General features: G+C 38.4%; 1 protein-coding gene across 4 annotated transcripts in view; it reads left to right on the top strand.

The window, feature by feature from the left end:
• LOC112145098 (MICOS complex subunit mic25a) overlaps window positions 1-18494 on the top strand; it is a 72296-nt gene that overhangs the window by 8040 nt on the left and 45762 nt on the right. For 2 of the 4 annotated variants that reach the window (XM_036211834.1, XM_024270137.2), the window contains exon 5: window positions 15058-15078. The exons of the other annotated variants lie outside the window; for them this stretch is intronic. In XM_036211834.1, coding sequence (XP_036067727.1) covers window positions 15058-15078 — 21 coding nt within the window. The remainder of the gene's footprint in view (window positions 1-15057; window positions 15079-18494) is intronic. 4 annotated transcript variants of the gene reach the window in all.

Here is an 18494-nt window from a genome sequence, read left to right as displayed (position 1 = left end):
CTGCCTCCGGCTGCCTGTCACCATCATTCACATTAGTCATTTGCTCCTTCTTTAGCGCTGATATCTTCGACAGGAGCTCGCCTGCACGTGTGTGTGACTGCAGTATCCCTGCAAACTCTTCATAACTAGTCCGGATTTCTAGTATTGGAGTAACTTTTCATACATGTTTTTTTAAGGCCGAGAATCAATTAAAAATTGTAACTAACTGGGAAAAAATTAATCGTAATAAATTTTTATTTTAGTTACAGTATTTGCCAACCACTTATTATCTGCATAAAATCACAAAAGGCAATCACATACAAAAATGTACTTTTAGAACATTTATTTTTAATTAAGGCTGTCGATTGATTAAAAAATATAACAGATTAATCACACTTTTGTGTTGTGATTACTTTTCTTAATCACAATGTTTTATTAGGGAAATGTGATGAATTTTGAACAAAAACAGTCCAGAGAGAAATGTTTCCTTCATTTTTATCGTCTGAGATTTTTAAATCTATAAAGTGTTAACCCAGAGGTGTAATTTGTGAGGACAAAACACATTAACATTCAGATAAGCAGAACTCTAAAGACTTCTATATCTGCAGTGATACTCAGAGAAAACAAAGATGCTGATAAGAAACAAACCTGCAGGCTTAAAAAAAAAAAGAAAATTCTGGAGTTCATAGCTAAAATTGCTGAAGCTTATAGCCAGCTAAAATATTAGCTAAACTCCAAAAAAGCCTAAAAAACATAAAAATGCCTAAATTAGCCAAAATAGCTAGCTTGTAGCTTAAATATTAGCTAAATTCCAAACTAGTCCAAAAAACTTAAATAAATCCTAAATTAGCCAAAATAGCTAGCATGCAACTGACATATTAGCTAAACTCCAAAACAGCCTAAAAAACAAAAAAAGTCCTAAATTAGACAAAATAGCTAGCATCTAGCTGAAATATTTGCTGAAATATTTACAAAACCCAACGACTAATCAACTATTAAAATAGTCGATTAGTCGTTAGTTTATGTTATCTGGAGTCAGAGTGTAGTAAAGTTGAAAATTATAATGGTATTATGCTAGATTTTTGGACTATTTTGGCATTTATTAAGGTTTTTTTAATCTAACTTGGAGTTTAGCTAATATTTCAGCTACATGCTAGCTGTTTTGGCTAATTTAGGCTTTTTTCCGTTTTTTAGGCTAGTTTCACATTTAATAATATTTAGCATCCTATCTTCTTCAATGTTTTTAGCTATATATCACTTTCAGCCTCTTCAGTGGCCAAATTCATCTTACAGCATTGACGCTAGCATTATAACAGGTTATGCTATATATCTAGTTTTTAGTTAGTTTAAAGCTAATGATGGTTAAGATGTGTGCTTTACATCCAGTGTGCCCATGACCCAATTAGTCGACTAATCATGAAAAATAAGTTTTGATTAATCGACTATTAAAATATGGCACCACTACTTTCAGTTAAGGTTAAATCAACTTGTCTTTTTTTTCATATAATCTTTCAAAGGAAAGTATTTTCATTCCAGATCTCACTTCATCGTGTACTTTTCCATCTTTCTACTACTGTGGAGTCCAACCTGTCACTCTACCTGTAAAGGTGCAATCGCGCGCAGCTTTTTGCAATATGGTCTTATCTTGTCAGAAGACCACGTTTAACACTTGAACGGAGGTGTGGAAGAAATGAAATGTCACAGCACTTTAACACCTCTTTCCCTCTCCATTTTCACACATCCTGTGTTTGTTTTTCTTCCAGTCTTTTCTCTTCACCTCCACAAGTGTTGTTCCTGTGAAAAAGTGAAAAGGTATTAGTATGCAGAGGGATCACGTGCTGAACACACGCTGCAGGCTGGAACAAAGACCTGCTTAAAGCTAATGGAGCTGTGGAAAGAAAAGCGTTTTTTCTACTCTTTTGCCATTCAAATGTATATTTGTTCAGCTGAATTTAATTATTTCTGCTGCATTTCTTTAATTAACCCCACAAATATTATGAATACACCTAAAGGCAGGAATTTATGTCAAAATAAAACCAAGCAAAGTGGAGATTTATTATGACTAGATTTTAAATTATGTATAAATGTAGAGTTCTGTAATAAAGAAGGACAGAATTGTTTAAAAACTGCCTTTTTTTTAAGCAATTCTTGTGGCTTTAATCTTATTATCGAATATAAAGACATGCTTCTTGCTGTAGGAAAATTTTCAAATGTGCAACTTTATGTGATTAAATCTTTGTATAGAAGATTCTCTCTTCAACGTCAAAGTGGAGGCTAACAACCTGACGCTAGAGGATAAATAGAAGGCAAATCCACTGTGTCTTCTTTCTAAATACATTTTATTGTTTTGTTTTTGGTAGCTTTTGGCTTCTAGCTTAGAAATCCAGGTAGCCGCTTTAAGTCACGTGACCAAGACGGATGTTGTGAACAGAATCCGTCAGTTTCCTAAAACAAAACTTCCGTCAGAATCAGAAAATAAACTAAACAAAAAGTGACCCATGGACCGGGTTATGGCACCGGGGTTAGGGACCGTGTAAACACTGTGAACCGATTCTTCTCTCTCCTCCCCCCATTTTTAAAACGGCTTTAGGGCTTTGGGATTAGGTCAGGGTGGGTGTGAAGGAACGATTGAAGACTTTACCTCGAGTTAGAGGTGAGACCCCATACAAGGGGGGGGTTGAGGTCAAATCACGATCAACTTAAAGGGAACAAAAAAACTGAAAATTTGAAAAACAGGGATTGTAAATAAAAAAAAGCAGTTTTAATATTGATTAAAGTGATTTTAATGTAGTTTTTAAAACTTGATATTGTTGTAGCGTTTTGAATTTCTGTACTTGATTCCATTAACTCCACATTCTGATACACATTGTTCCTTCAGAAGTATTTTGCGTTTTGGTTTAATAAGTATTTCATGCCCTTTCAGTTTAAATTTGCTTTTTCTTTCCATGTACCTTTTCATTAAATCATAAGGAAGGCATTTCATATAAATACATTTTAAAATCTTAAGGTTAACAAAATGTTGATCATTTTAATTTTATGAATAATTAGGTCCTTATAATTAACTCTTTGATCTTTTACTGAAACAACAGAATTCCAATGGAGAAAAGCAGCCTTTACAGGGTCAGCTGGTTTATGTTTATTGTACAAATGTTTTACTTGAATTTCAGCAAAAATCAACTTTTCTATCTATATGATGTTAATAGATTTGTTATAGTTTTGTTTTGTTTTTTAATAAATACAGTTCTTAACAGGAATATTTTAAACTATGAGATACAAGTGCATTATAAGAGTCCCTATGGATTATATTTTTTATTTTGTTCTCAACTTACTTTACCTAAGGGGTTACATTATTGTCAAATTTAAACTGGAAATGGGCGAAATATGCTTGTTTGAAAATCTCACTGTCATTAGCCTTTAAATAAGATGAACAAACCAATACAGGTTTGACGTCTGCTATGAGATTATCTAAAAAATTGAGCTTAAGGCTGATTTTGTTTTCTAAAATGACAACATTTTCCTTTATAATGCATTTAAATAAGCGTAAATCTTTTGCCTTCACTAAATTTGTTCTCCTACTCCCATTTACTTTTGTATTCTCAGTGAAAATAGTTTAAATTAAAAAACCAAGAGTGTTATGCCCGCCATGTTTGAAAATCCTTCGGAATGGCCACTAGATGGCAGCGTTGAAGCATTTTTAGGTTGATGTGGGATGACTTGGATGACTTGTGCTGCTGGGCAACATGTTTCTCCCAGAATTTCTCTCTGCCGTCTCTTCTTTTCATCTTCCTACACCGTGTGTGTGTGTGTGCACGTGCGTGCATGTGTGAGGGATGAGTCAGAGGGAAGCTTTTGTCACTGTCCGGCAGAACGATGATGGAAAACCCAGGCGAAAATCCCCACATTCATTAAAGTCGGACCTGAGATGACACGCAGCGCGGCCGCAGCTGTTGACGCCACACATGCAGCTCGCAGCTGCTGCGCTGCAGACCCCGATAAGGGAGCAGCGAATGCTGCGCTTCAGCTGAATGTGCAGCCCTTCAGTTACCTGCTGTTCAAACACCACCCTCTGTCACAACTTACAATGTTTCTGTCCTTTACACATCTAACCTTTGAATCTATCATCTTTAATTGAACCGGCTAATCTCTGAGATTGCAGTGATGGTAATCCAACTAAGAATCAACACATTTTTAAATCGAACTGTGTTTCCTGCAAAAATGTGCGAACGCTGATAGATGACAGTTAAAGCTAACATGAAGGTTTTATAAAAGCCGAAATGTTTCCAAACGGTTGCTTTAAAATGTATCGACGTCAAGGCCGGATCCGGCCCTCCGGGTAATTCTATCCGGCCCTCCAGATCATTTAATTTTATTGTTTTTAATGGCCCGATGTTATCTTGTGCTACTGAGCTGCTGAGCTCCTAAAGCCACGCCCCCTCAGAGGAGATTTAGAGAGAGAAGCTTCAGATCAACATGAAAAACAGATTTTGAAGACATTTAGGTTGTGGAATTTTGGTTAAAAACGTCATATAATTAAAACACAACTGAGAACGTTTTTTTTTTTTATTAAAATAAATTGTCATAAAGGGACTTTAACGGTTGAAAAGTTACAAGATTTTGTGTTTAACTGGTGACACTTCCGGTGTTAAAGGGTTAATAAGGAAATACTCAGAAATACAATTTTAAGCTTATTTTTTCCTTCATCAGAAAAATGTCACAAGAAACACATTTTTCGTCAGCATGAGTCTTTAAAGAGAACCACGTTTTGGAGAAATTTTAGGCTTCAATGATTTTTTGAAGGCAGGGCTGGGATCATATAAGTTCGCTTCCTCCCACTACCTTTCAGGCTTAACTCCTTTTGACAATCTTAGTGTTTCATAGTTTCATTGTGTCGTGAACTGAATGCAAAAGAGCAAATATGTTCAAGAGTAATAATACTAGTCTATTTGAACACGTGTAATTTGCTATCAATTTTTATGACTAATTATCCAATGTTTGATGTCTCTTTGTATAGTATTAAAGTTCTGTTGTCTTATTTTTGTATAATTTCGGTTTTAATTGCATGAAGTAAATCATTTACACTCCAAAACAGTTTAAAAACAATGAAAGTACAGTCAGGAATCACTTTTCGAATAATTAGTGTTTAAAATGAAAAGAGCAAAGAGGACAGAGGCTAAAACTATGAAGAAGATGCAGCTTTTTGTTAGCACAGCAATGACTTTTGGCTGTCTGGGTGACACGTTGCGTTTCACGGTGAGCACACACACGAGCGGCAGCGATTTAGAACACATTTACAGATTCGAGCGGCTATCAGGCGGTGTTATCACAGACTTGACATCTTTTCTGCATGTTAAAGCAGTTAAGCCCCTTTGTGCGCTCTCACTCAGACCCATTCACACAGCCCCCCCCACCCCACGCCGCCGCCGTCCTGAGCAGCGGTAATTGCTGACGAGGAGAGCTGGAGATTTCGATGTATGCAGAGCAGAAGTACAGAGCGCCGCACAAATCCAGCGCCGCACCTGTCCTGATGGAGATGCAACGTCTTGAAGAACTGGACGATGTAGGAAAACTCTTGTTTTGAAAATGATTGTTCTTGTAGAAGATAATTAAAAATCCACTGTGAATCTTCTTTTTTTAATGTCGTTAAGTTTCCCACTACTTTTCAAGTTTTAGCTAAAAACTTTTGGATGTTTTTCATTTTTTCTAAGTAGAATAAAGTTGCAAAAATCTGAGTTTATCTAATAATATTTCATTTTCTGCCGATAAATGTGCATTACTGTTTTGTTAAGGCAAAAAACAAAGCGAAACAGTGTGAGTTATTGAGTTCCTTTCATTCAAATAAAATCCCTTTTTTTCATCACTCTTCTCACCTTCTACTACGATCCGTCTCCTTCACCTTCTTCTCAGTCTGTGTTGGCGAGGTGGCCTGGTGATAACGTGTTAATGCATCTAACCTCAGTCGGTTATGTGCTGAAAGCTCACTTTGAGTGAGGAAACAGCCAGAATCACTTATTCATGCCTTAGGTGTTTCAAATGAGTTTTGTTCTTTTTGCTTCATCAAATCCTAACAGTTGGATCAAAACGTTTGATAAAAACATGAACATTTCCTCCTGTTTAGATCATTTCATTCCAACTCATTCTCACTATAAACTCATCACATATTGACGTTTGATTAAGGACCGCTCTGCGTCACTTTTTGACGTTTTGATTTTACGAACAGCCAGCACGTCAAAAAACGACGACACCCAAAATGTCAAAAAAGTCCTTAACCAAACGTCAATATGTGACGACTTGGGGATGAAAATGTGTTGTTCATTCAGCTGTTCTACGCGGTAACATCTCACTTTACATTTTTAACATTTTTATTCAAAAATGTCTGTAAATCTGAAGTTTCTAATGGATATAAAGCATTTTATTGATTAAAAACTGCCATCAAATCACTTTTCATACAAACATAACATGAAGTCCTTAACATAATAAAAACATTTTTTATCATAAAAAACCCTTCACACTGCATCACTGCTATGACTCAAAAACATTAGTAGCCCCCGAATAAGCCTTGGTTGAACTGATATAATCATAGCAGGTAAAATAGATTGAAATTGACGTATTTTTTAAATCTCAATCTAGATCACAAAGATGGAGAAAAACCTTGCCTGCTTAAATCAAACCGAAATATATTTTGATGTTTTTATTGGACACAATCGTGTGTCCAGTTTATACATAAAACCATTTCTCCTGCAACCGTATGTTGATTTCTTATTTTGAATTTCCATAATAGTTTAGTAGAAAATGTGCAAGCAATAGGAGAACACCACTTTTGTGAACTCGGAACACTAAAGACCTTCACAATCTACAACTTCTAAATCCAAAAGGAGAAAAGCTCCACCGGAATCTAACAATTAAAAAATGGCAGTAAATCAAAGAAAGTGACGTAGAGAACACGCTGGGCGGGCCAAAGGGTCCCTCCTCCGCTCCATTCCCCTCAGCAATGGGGGAGGGGAACGGGGGAGGGGTTAATCCGGACCAACAACAGGTGAATTTCAAAGAAAATTACACTGTTTTAAAAAATGTTTTTGACTTAAAAACAGCATCAACATGATAAATAAAATAAAAAAAATAAAGAAGTTCATGTTAACTGTTTCAAAGTTACAGTAAATCAAAGAACACTAGCACTATAGCTTCAGTGTTATAGGGTTAAGTCAGTCAAACCAGGGCTCTTATTGCTGTCTATATCACAGTACATGTAAAGGAACACGCTCTGAAGAAAGCGTGTGCAGAACGACAGAAAACACGGAACACAGCTGGTGTTTATCTGGAAAAACAGCCAAATGTGGTCACTTTTCCAAATAAGGGGACACGTGATAATTGGGACAGTTTCTCATCAGTAATGAGAGGAGTTTAGCAGCTTTACTCCACACATCATCGCTGCGTTTCCAGTCCTCCTTCATTTCCTTTCTGAATTAATGAGCCTAAAAAGCCTCCATTGGCAGGAGAACGCTTACATTTGTATCCCGCGGTGTTTCTTTTTGGGATAAATTCCCTGTGAAGTTTATGGCAAACAGTAGTATTGACCAAACAGGAGCTGGGGGGGTGCACTCAGCTGTTCCGGTTGTGTTTATTACTGTCACACATGATGAATGTGCCTACCTTATTTATTCCTGTTGAGCAACGACATGAAGAATGCCGTCAGTGAATTAGATGTTATTTTCTCCTCTCTGTCTGCGTTTGTTTCGTTCCCTCTTCCTCCTCACCTCTTTCCTCCTAATTAAAAAGCTAAATCAGGACTTTAACTGTACCGAGTGTCTGCCAGTGACATTCACTAGACTAATCCTCATTTGAGCCCCCCGTCTCTTCATCTCCCCCCTCTCTTTTTGCTCTCCAGTCCAAGTATAAAACAACACGAAAATCTTTTTCTCCCCAAATACACAGATTTATTTAAATGTCCCATTTGCATAATTTTGTATTTACATAATTGATTTCCAAGGAAGCGTTTCTCATCCTCTGAGGTTGTTTTGGAGACGGAAAGGTCTGATCCCGTCAGCCGAGCACAACCGCGCACGTGCACATGGTTTTTGCTAAAGTTCTCTGTTTCCAAACCCACAGACAGGCCATGTTGTTGTTCGACGGCGAAGGTTTTAAGTCTAAATCAAGCATGAAGCGTTGCCAAGCCGGTGCATCTGGTGACCCACACAAGCCTGAATAATTGAATGGATTGAGATCCATGAAAGTGGAGTTTATGCTGAAGGATTGTGCAGATCAATGTTCACCCAAAAACACCTTTTGTAGGTTTTTAATTCATGTGACAAGCTTGAAATATTCTGAACATACATTTTTAATTGTAATTTGGTGTATTTATCTAAAAAGAACATGTTTACAGAACATGTTTTTTATTGTCTTTATAAATGGGTTCAAAATGACATTTTTGTAACAACTAAAGGACATTTTAAGGAGGAAATAAGCTAATTGTGATTGAATCACATTTGCATTTGTGGTAGAATCAGTTAATGTCCCTCAGTTTATAAATATTAAGTTGAAACCATTCAGTGTTATCAAGACCATGTCAAAAAATGCAATACACATTATAGAGTTGGAAAGTCTGTTTATTTTCCTTTGAAGTGATGCTAACCCAGCCAGCACGCTAAGTTGGCCCCATATGGTTTAAATGTGGGCCTGAAATGAGGGACCCAACTGGGTTTGTCCGTGTTACTTACGTGGACACTCAATAGGTCGACGCGCTATGCTAGCCAGGCTCCTAGTGGATGCACAGCAGTAGGTCTACAGTACCGAGCTAGAGAGCTCTGCTGTGTCAAGCTAGCGAGCTCCGCTGTGTTGAACTTGCGAACTCCGCTGTATCGAGCTTGCAAGCTCCACTTTAGGAAGCTAGTGAGCTCTAGCGAGCGCCGCTGTCCACCGGGTGGCTGACTAGCGTAGCGAGCTAACCCACTGAATTGCCACTTAAGCCAATCTGGGCAAACACAGGTGGGGGCCACATTTTTGGCCCACTTTTAAACCATATGGACCCATCTGACCGTGCTGGCTGGAAAGTTGGTAAGTAACGAACCAACTTAGACGAAGGTTGTGTCCCCCCCTAATCACTATTTAGTGAATTCGTCATTTTTAGTGCTGTCTGAATCTACTAATTCCAAAATTGAGTGCACTCGAAATTTCCCAGAAGTCTTTTCGAAAAGCTAGTGTACATCGATGGTCACTAGATTAGCGGATATAGTCCACAATGCATTGCGGTTGAACAGTTTTGAGCAATTTCGATGTAACATTTGAATAAACCATCTACATTTTCACCATCAGAACACACGTGTTTTTATTCATTTTTCCCTTCATGAAAACGGTGACATCACATCTGGTGTTTAGAAAAATGAAAGAAAAGTAGTGAGCATCGTGTCCGAATTACCTTTTAAATCCAGGGCACTACATAGTCCTACACTATATAGTTTTTTATTAGTTAGGGGTTAGGGGGGGATTCGGACAAAGCCTTAGACTTAACTTTAGTGATCCCTTTGGGACGGCGCCCTTGGTGAAATTAAGTTTTCAGCAGCTTACAAAAGTATACACAATAAAAATCTAAATGTACAAAGTATACACTAGAATTAGATAGAGATAGAATAACAAAGTACAATAAACATAAAAAGAGGAAAGTATGTATGGCGGTATTGAAGCAGTTTTGAGTGTGTGATTGAGTTATTGCACATGATATATTATTGCATCGAGTTAATTATTGCTCTTTATACATTTATTGCACATGAGTGGATGAATGAGTTGCTGATGTTGTTGGATGAGCAGGAGAATTTAATATGTTGCTTAAATTCATTTAAAATGATCCAAACCTTCTTAAATATTGATTGTTTATCAGAGTTGTGATTGTTGCTCGATTGGCAGCGCCTGTCAGTATGAGCTCAGCTTCAGTGGTCTGCAGGCATTTGTCATAAGTATTGTTCAGCTTTTACTGACTCTTATTGTCTGGCCCATTTGGAATGAGTTTAGCATCAGAACCTGAACATGTGGAGGAAGTTTGGGGTAAATGTCTGCAAAGCTTCATTGATTGCTGCACCAACAGAGAAACATGTTTTGGTGGAGGTAGTATTATGATATGGGGCATAGTGGTTGGGGGAGTCGATTATTAGATGCATCGATTATGATCCATAAATGATTCTGAATCATTTCATGAATCTTAAATAATTGAAAAATGAATATAATTGAAAGTAAAAGTGACAAGTGGAACTAAAAGCGAAGCGTTTTTCACTCTGAGATTTTTGATGCGCACATCGACACGGCTGATGTTACAGATTTCCTCATCCGACCACTCCCGACTTCACATAAAGCGACCATTTTTAAGCATTTTGGCTTTTATAAAGTGGACGGTCAGTTGAATAAAAATTGTGCTATTTGCAAGTTCTGTTGCTCTAAAATTAAATATGTAGCAAACACGACAAACTTGTGAAATCACATGGTGCAGTTCAGGGTAGAAACTGTTTGGCTTCAACAAATTCTGCCACAAGTGCTTTCAAAGGCCAAAAAAAGTATTGGATATTCTAAAGAAAAGCAAATAACAAAGTCAGTCAGAGCTTTTATTGTGAAACACTTGAGACTGTAGTCTGTGTGGAGAATGATGGCTGGACAACATTGTTCTAAAACATGTCAGTTGTTAGCTGAGCACTACTGAGGTTGACGTGAGTTAAAGAGCGTTCCATTAAAGCTGGTCAGATGATAAAAAAATAACATGTTATCTGAGGTTGTTGGTTCATGGAATTTGTTTCTCCTTTTGATGCTGTAAAAGATTTTTGATGACAAAAGTAAGTATTTTTTATGTCAGAATGTTTATGCTCTTAAGGGATAACGCCCGATGAAATGTGCATTCTGAGAAATTAATGCATGATGCGGAGGCCTGAACTGTCTGGCGCAAAATGCCTTTGTTTCTCATAACTCACTCTTCAGAGGGTATTATCCCGCTTATTCCATGGTCACTTACAAAAGAAATAAATAGTCAATCAATATTTCGTACTTTATTCTTGTTATTTCTTCGGTTTAGATTGAGTTTTCACAAAAAGCGGACTATTTGATATCTGCTGTGACTTGTTACGGTGACATGGCAGCACGCCACAGATCCGCCACAGAACTCAACTGCAGTGGGAAAGTGTGCACATTTGAAAGGTAGACCCGGAGAAATGTGGATTTTTTTTATTTTTAAGTTAAGCCTTTAGTTAGCAGCTAGAACACAGCACACAATCAGCTTCTGTTGGGGTTTCATTTCACTACAGGTTCCGTAGACTCCGCTCTTCCGACCTGCTCAAAAAAACGGACACTCCCCCTTGTGGTGAGACAGAAGAGTACACCATTCAGTACGCTGATTATATAATGTGTCTAATGAGTAGGAGAATAACTTACTAAAAAACATATCAAAAATAAACCTAACATTAGGGGGTGGAGGGTTGACTAATTTGTCAATATGAACTCCTTTACAAAAGAAAAGCGATATAAATGCTGATGGTCACGAGAGGTTAAATAAAGCACCAGTTTAGAGAGAAAGTTCACCTCTTACCGTTTGTTTTTGTCCGGATGACGAAGGAAAAATGTGTTTTAAAGATTTCTGTGCAGTGATACAGAACGTTGTGTGACCAGAACTTCTTTAAAGAGAAGACATGCAGATATAGGTTGGATTGATAATTGTGTCATAATCGAACCGTTTCATAATCAAACTGTTGCCTCCTGAATCCTAATTATATCGTGATGTGCTTCCTCTAGGGGCAGCATAGTATGATTTAAATTGAGGCTTCTCACCCTTGAAGGTCATCTCAAAAAATTGTTCTGCCATTGATGACCCCATACCTCTAGAGTCTGGAGTTAAACTATCGCCCCGCATAATGATCCTTCCACCACATAGACACCACATCTGGAGTCTGGGAATGGGGAGGATGGGGTGGTCTTGACCTTAACACCATTGAACTTCTGTTTAGGTCTATGGACTCACAAGGGTTTGACAAACATGCCCCCCCTCATCTCATTTCTACATCCTCTTCTGGAAATAGTCCCTCTTCTCTGCTGTCAGCATTTTGTGTTGGGGGTCCACATGTTCACAGTCACAGTTAGACTTTTTTAGGACGATTACTGAAGAGCAGGGCGGTTTAACAGATGGCGACGACTGTACCCATTGCACACATTACCCAGGACCCCCCATACTCGGCCTGCACCAGCCGGCTTTGTGAGTTCACCTCATTTAACTTGATGGTGTTTTTTATGAGGCGTGGCAACATTAGAACCACCTACTGCTTTGATCTGCCCCCCTCAGCTGTTTGTCCAATCCCAGACGGGGAGCATTAGCTCGGACTGTCTGAATGTCCTTTCACTGAATGCTAGTTAGGCATATGTGGCGCTGCGGTGGTGGATGTTTGCATTCCAGAGTCAACGTTAAGCACGTCTGTAAATGATGATGGGAGCCTCCATGGAAGATATTCTTCCTCAGTTCTGGCCCAAAACCCAAGAAGAGGTTCTGTGCTACAAGCAGTAAGCTGCTGCAAATGCTCTTATGTTTAACGATAATGTCAGAAAATAACAGAGTGTTGTGATTCAGAAAACATGTGGCTCTACCTTTTATGACTGTACTAAAGCCTGGACACGGTTGAGAAGATATCCAGTTATGCAGGTCAATGAAAATATACTGTTGTGGGAGTGTTGAAAAAATAAACAACTCAAGAGTTTTCTATTCTTGTGTGACTCGACCCCATGATGCATTGCTAGTTTTGGTGATTAGAGGTTAAATGTTTTTGCTTCAGAATACCTGAATCTTGGCATATTCAGAACAACATTTAACAGAATCCTGATCCTTTCTCAAGCTTTGGTCACAAATAAACTTACGGGTGGATACGGACTGTTGCAGGTGAAATATGGGCAAACCTGCAGGTGACCCTCAAGAAATATCAAGGTCGTAGACTTCTCTGTGAGGCCATAGAGAGAAAATGTTCATTCACCTATAGGTATACTGTGGGCAACGGGTCATAGTGAAAACTTAAACAACACGCGAGGGTGAAGTAGGTGAGATGCAGGCGTGTCCTATTCATTTCTTGTTTTATTAACGTTTGACTCCTTAACGTTTTTGCTGCTCAAGTGATGCTAGAAATGAGACAATCAAAGAGTTGTTTGTGTAGGATGTCCTATAGGAGCTCTTGAGTATCCCCTGCATACCCATGTATGTAGTATTTGTGCGTGGTCACTAAGGAGCCAGTACTCGCTCCTCACTAAAGGTTTGATTACTCGAAACTCTGCCTTGTCTGCTGCTGATTACCTGGATCAGGTGTGTTTCGCCAATAAGGAGCTTCAATGGGAGGTTGGTTGGAAAACATGTTGGACACCGGCCCTCGAGGTCTGGATTTGGACACCCCTGGACTAAAGTGTGGCATAAAGGTGCATTACGACAATATAGCCCTTACATCATCCTTACAAATACTTCCTACCACACAACACTAGGGCTGGGAATCCCTGAGTACCTCATGATACGATGCGATACGTGATACATGGCTTACGATGTCGATGTTATCGCGATAATTGGTAAAAATCATCTCTAGAAACTCACATTATACAGAAAAACGCATGTTGCTATGCAAGTTTTTAATTCAGGTCGTGAGCTCTATGTACTAATCAAGCATGCATTTAGCGCGCGCCGAATGTTCAGCCGGTATATACAATATACAAGTATTTTGATTTAGCAGGTGCAGGCACAAAATAAGAACATTGTTCTTCCGTCTGCTCCTTTTCATTGATGAAGTTTTAGGACTGTGTTGTATTCTGTATTTGCTTTTGTGTTTTGATGTTCCTGATGCTTCATGAAAGGAAACAAAGAAAGAGAAAAGAACAAGAAAGAAAAGATTTGGTCGTGGCGTGTGGGTAGCGTCTGCTTTAAAACACGGAAGGACCAACCATTGTAAAAATGATCATGAAGGAGAAATGAATCCTTTTGGTTTGAGGATGGTTGGTCTAATGTAACACCAGACGGACATTTTAAGGAACAGAGCTGAGGTTCTGCGTTGTGATTTGAATGTTTGGCCCAGCATGTCGGTCTGGCAGCGTGTCGGTCCAGGAACAGCACATTTTAAGTGTTGTGCATGATTGGGACGTTGGGTACGTGCCTCCAGAGTTAAAAAAAAAAAAAAAAAAAAAAAAAAGAACTTTGGTGAGGTCGATGCATCACGTCTACCAATCAGGGACTCAGGTTTGGGCACATGACATTTGCAGTGATTTGATCAGCAGTTAGAATGCAAATTCAATATGGAGGATCAATGCAAGCGTTCTTGTCATAAACTTTCCTTCATCCATGCATTTTCTTGAACTGCTATTTCCTTTTCGGGGGCCACAGGAATGCTGGAGCTCATTCTGGCTGTTTTTGGAGAAAGGCGGGGTACACCACGGACAGGTCGCCAGTCTGTGCAGAATTTTATACTCATTTTCATTTTATCCAATACGGACATGACGGCAGAATGCGTCCGTCATTCAGACACACCTTCTGCAGTCGATGGTGAAGCTCACTGTACCGGAAGAGTCACTGAATGATCTCATGAACCCAGACATGGAGACTTGATTACTGCTTTTGAGGAGTTCTTTAATGTGAATAAACCTGATCCCTCAACATCATCCATGAGTTATAGAGATATTTACAGACGCTTCTCCTTGTAGTGATCGCAAATTTAATGCACAAACTGCATTTAGTATGAATGCAGCTTAAGACGATCCTGCACTCTCCTTAAGATGCAGCCTCAGAAACAATTGATAAACCTGCAGCACCAGTACAGATCTATGCACACACAGGTTAAGCAGTAATAAAGCATCAATTTCTGATTCACGTTATACATCTGTTGATGAAAAACCTTCTTCACGTTTAGTCAACCTCACATTGGTATATGTGACTAAGACTTTACCGAGGTACTACTCTGTGTTCCCAACAAGTAGCAACATTTAAAGTTGATCAAATAAAGGGTAACTGAGTATCTGAAGGTCTCTCAGACCCTGATTCCTTGGCTTTGCTTCCTCTGGACCCCGCCGCCTCTCTAACCCGGCTCCCTCTTTCTTTCCTAGCCAGCAGATTTGGATGCATGGGTAAGCAGCAATTCTATTACCTGAGTCTGGCTTCTCCCTTTTCTCTCTGTCTCTCTTTCTATTCAAATGTCATGTTTTCATAGTGCTTTAAAGCAAGGCTGCAAGTGTGCTGCCACTGCCATTCTGCACAACAACACTTTCAGAGGTATTCAGCTAGAAAATTACACATCATCTGAGCCTCTAGCAGAGGTGATTTTACATGCAAACACACATCCTCAAAGCGTCAGAAAGCTGCTGCTCAAAGAAAAGCCCAGCCGATGCAGGCTAGCAGTCTGCAGATGTGCTTTTTTAGGGTTTGTGTGCATCTGCTAAGTGAGGCTGAGATTACACTGGATTAAAATAAATGCAATGTCGATCAGTTAAAGTGTGCGGCTGCACCCTCCAATCTGTCACATCAGTAAAATGCTCAGATAATCAGTGGATCAGTCATGGAAAATGTTTTTCTAACTGATCTGTATCGCCCACTGATGTACAGTAATCAGTTATCATTTCACCGTGACACGGAGTGTGCACGCGTTTCATCTCAGCACTACATAAATTCAGGTCCCATTGCTTCATTCTGCTGCCACATCCATAGACTTCACGCACTATATCATGATCACGGGCTGCAGCTGGGCTGGATTCACATCGAACTCATTCTGCTTTGAGTTTTATGTGTTTGTGAGCTCCATCATCATCACCTTCATCATCCCTCTTTGAAGCCACACTGAGTGTTTCAGTCGAACCATGTTCATATACTGTTGTGTTTGTCACTCATCTCAATGTACAATATTTGGTTTTGTTTGTATCCAGTTTGTAAGTATCGTTTGATTTAAAATTTTAAAACGTTTTGTTCATTTATAAAGCCTTTGGTCATAATCCCCAAACACAAAATACTTCATTAAAAAAACTTAAACCTTTCCTGTTGTTCTCCAGGAGAGAATCTTTTTATGGTGGTTTTTATTCTTTGTTCATTTTTTTTGTAAATTTTTGTTTGAATGAGATTGAACAAAAAAAGATCTGTCATGTTAAATGACAAGGAAGTGAAGACAAAAAGCCATGTCATGACTGGAAAGCTTTGCTTGCCAAACTTTACCTATTTGTTTTACTTCCTTCTTTTATGTGCTTTTATTTTTTCGTTTCTTTTTAAGGCAACAGTAACACACATTGAAAATCTCTGATTCAGATCAAAGCAGTAACCTCACAGACGTGTCATGACCAACGAGAGGAATCAGTTTTAAACCAAACCTCAACCTTCTGTTCCCCAATTTAACACAATTACCACATGTTGCAGTTACTCAGATGACCACTGGGGGTCCATTTCAAAAAGGTTTCCACTGACTGTTAAAAAGTCCAACATCAAGTTCCACTCCCATCATCTTTTTAACTATTTTATACGGAAGCTAAAAACGGCCTTCTCTACTTTTTCTTTGATCGTTTTGTCGTTATAACGAGATCCACTATCTCGTTGTAACGACCAAACGAACTTTGTTTTCTCATTATAACCAGATAATCAAGAACAGAGACACAGAGACACAGAGACTTCACCTGTTTTAAGTCTCTTTAGTTTGTGGTTAACAACTAAAACAGCAGAACAGCACTCCACAAAAGTTGATTTTAGTCTGTTTTTTATCAGTGGATCTATTCTTTTTCTCATTATAACAACTTAACATCTCGTTTTCTCGACAAAACGAAGATTTTTTTCTTCTTATAACAAATTATGTTGCTTTTTTCAAGAAAACAAAGTTTGTTTTCTCGCTATTTATTTTATTTAACAAGGGGTCCAAACTTTTTGTGAGAGAGGACCAGATTTGGAGAGGGCCAACCAGCCCCGCCCTGGGCGGAATGTGATCTTTGACCAAAATCTGATCCTGGCTCTTGGAATTGAATCCAATCGTTTCTGGAAATTATAATCGATACCAAGCCCTACTGTAGATACACGACAATTAATTAATGTATACTTAGTGCTCTAATGCAATTCATTTTTTTGTATGATTAATTTATTGTGACCTGTAATTAATTAATCTAATTAATCAATTTTTATCCCAATGATTTTTAACCTAAGAATTACTGTTGAAAGTCTCATTTTGAGGTATTTTATTTAAGTCTGTGACGCAGTAAAGATGAAAATAAAACTAAAAAGGTTGCTCTATTAAGTTTTTTTTTTTTATTATAAAAGACTGCCAACCTTTACTTTGACACCACGAGGGACAAAAAAAAAAAAAAAAACATTAGATCCAGATTGGCTTTAAATACCACTTCAAATCAGTGGGAACACTTCTCTGTCCAGTCCAAGAAACTCTGAACACAAACTTCTTATTAATACCAAAATTCAAATGTTGATATACATTATTCCACAGTTTACTACAACAGTAGAAAAGACATGAGAGTGATTTTATTGTTTCATTTAACCTATCTGGGTAAATTTGATCATTTTAAAGACTGGAATGAAGCGGAAAAGAAATAGAATCTAAGAAGGAAGAAATTCAACTATTTAGACTAGAAAGTACTAAGAGGTGAACTTTCCCTCTAAAATTAGGTTTTTTTTAAATTTTTTTTAATTAAACTTCTCATGACGATCACATTACTCAAAAAGAGCTAGAGCTGAGCGCGTAGCTGTTGCCATGACAACACAATGCATCGCATAGTCTGTTTTTGTAAAAAAAAAATAAAAAAAAACTTTTAAAATATAACAGGACTGACAATAATGTAACATTTTTTTTCAGTATTTATATTTTTCTTAAATATGAGTGGGATAACATGTCTCTCCAAGTGTGCAGAGCACAGAAATTACCATCCAGCCATGACAGCTCTATGTTTATTCTTTATATTCTGTATTGTGAGATTGGAACCATACCTCAAGGTCACACCCCTCTATAGACGCCTGATGTGTGTGCCTTAAAAATCGGTCCAATTTTCCTTCCCTGTAAAGCGATGTTGTCACATTAGCACCCTGTTAACCTTCGTCTTTCTCTCTGTAGTCGCATCTCATCTCTATCCAGACTTTCCAAAGAATCGATTCTTTTATTTTCACTCTCCCAGTGCATGGAAATGTCTTTCTTCCCTGTTCCTCTTTTCTGACGTCTGCCTTCTGTTTCCTCTGCTTGCATGCTGCTTTGCCCAAACTCTGGCTCTTCCTGCGGCCAATTTGCCACCTTGCTTCCTGTCAAAGCTTGGCTCAGAGGGCTTATTAAAGGCTATCACCTCATCCTAACGCCAACGGCGCCATGTCGACTCCTGCCGCAGCTGTGCAGGGTCGTGACCCCACAGTAGTTTTGTAAGTTTTGTTGCATGTTCACATCCAACCAAATACTGTTGTGTGTTCAATTCATCATCACATAGTTCCTGGTCTCATCAATTCCTTCCATTCACACCCAGATTTAAACATCATGATTCAAACAGACACATTGACTGCACTGAAGAACAAGCAGACCCAC

Source organism: Oryzias melastigma, linkage group LG5 (assembly GCF_002922805.2).
Source record: "Oryzias melastigma strain HK-1 linkage group LG5, ASM292280v2, whole genome shotgun sequence".
NCBI lineage: Eukaryota > Metazoa > Chordata > Actinopteri > Beloniformes > Adrianichthyidae > Oryzias > Oryzias melastigma.
Note: the sequence above shows the minus strand (reverse complement) of the source record. Positions and strands in the feature narration are given on the sequence as shown.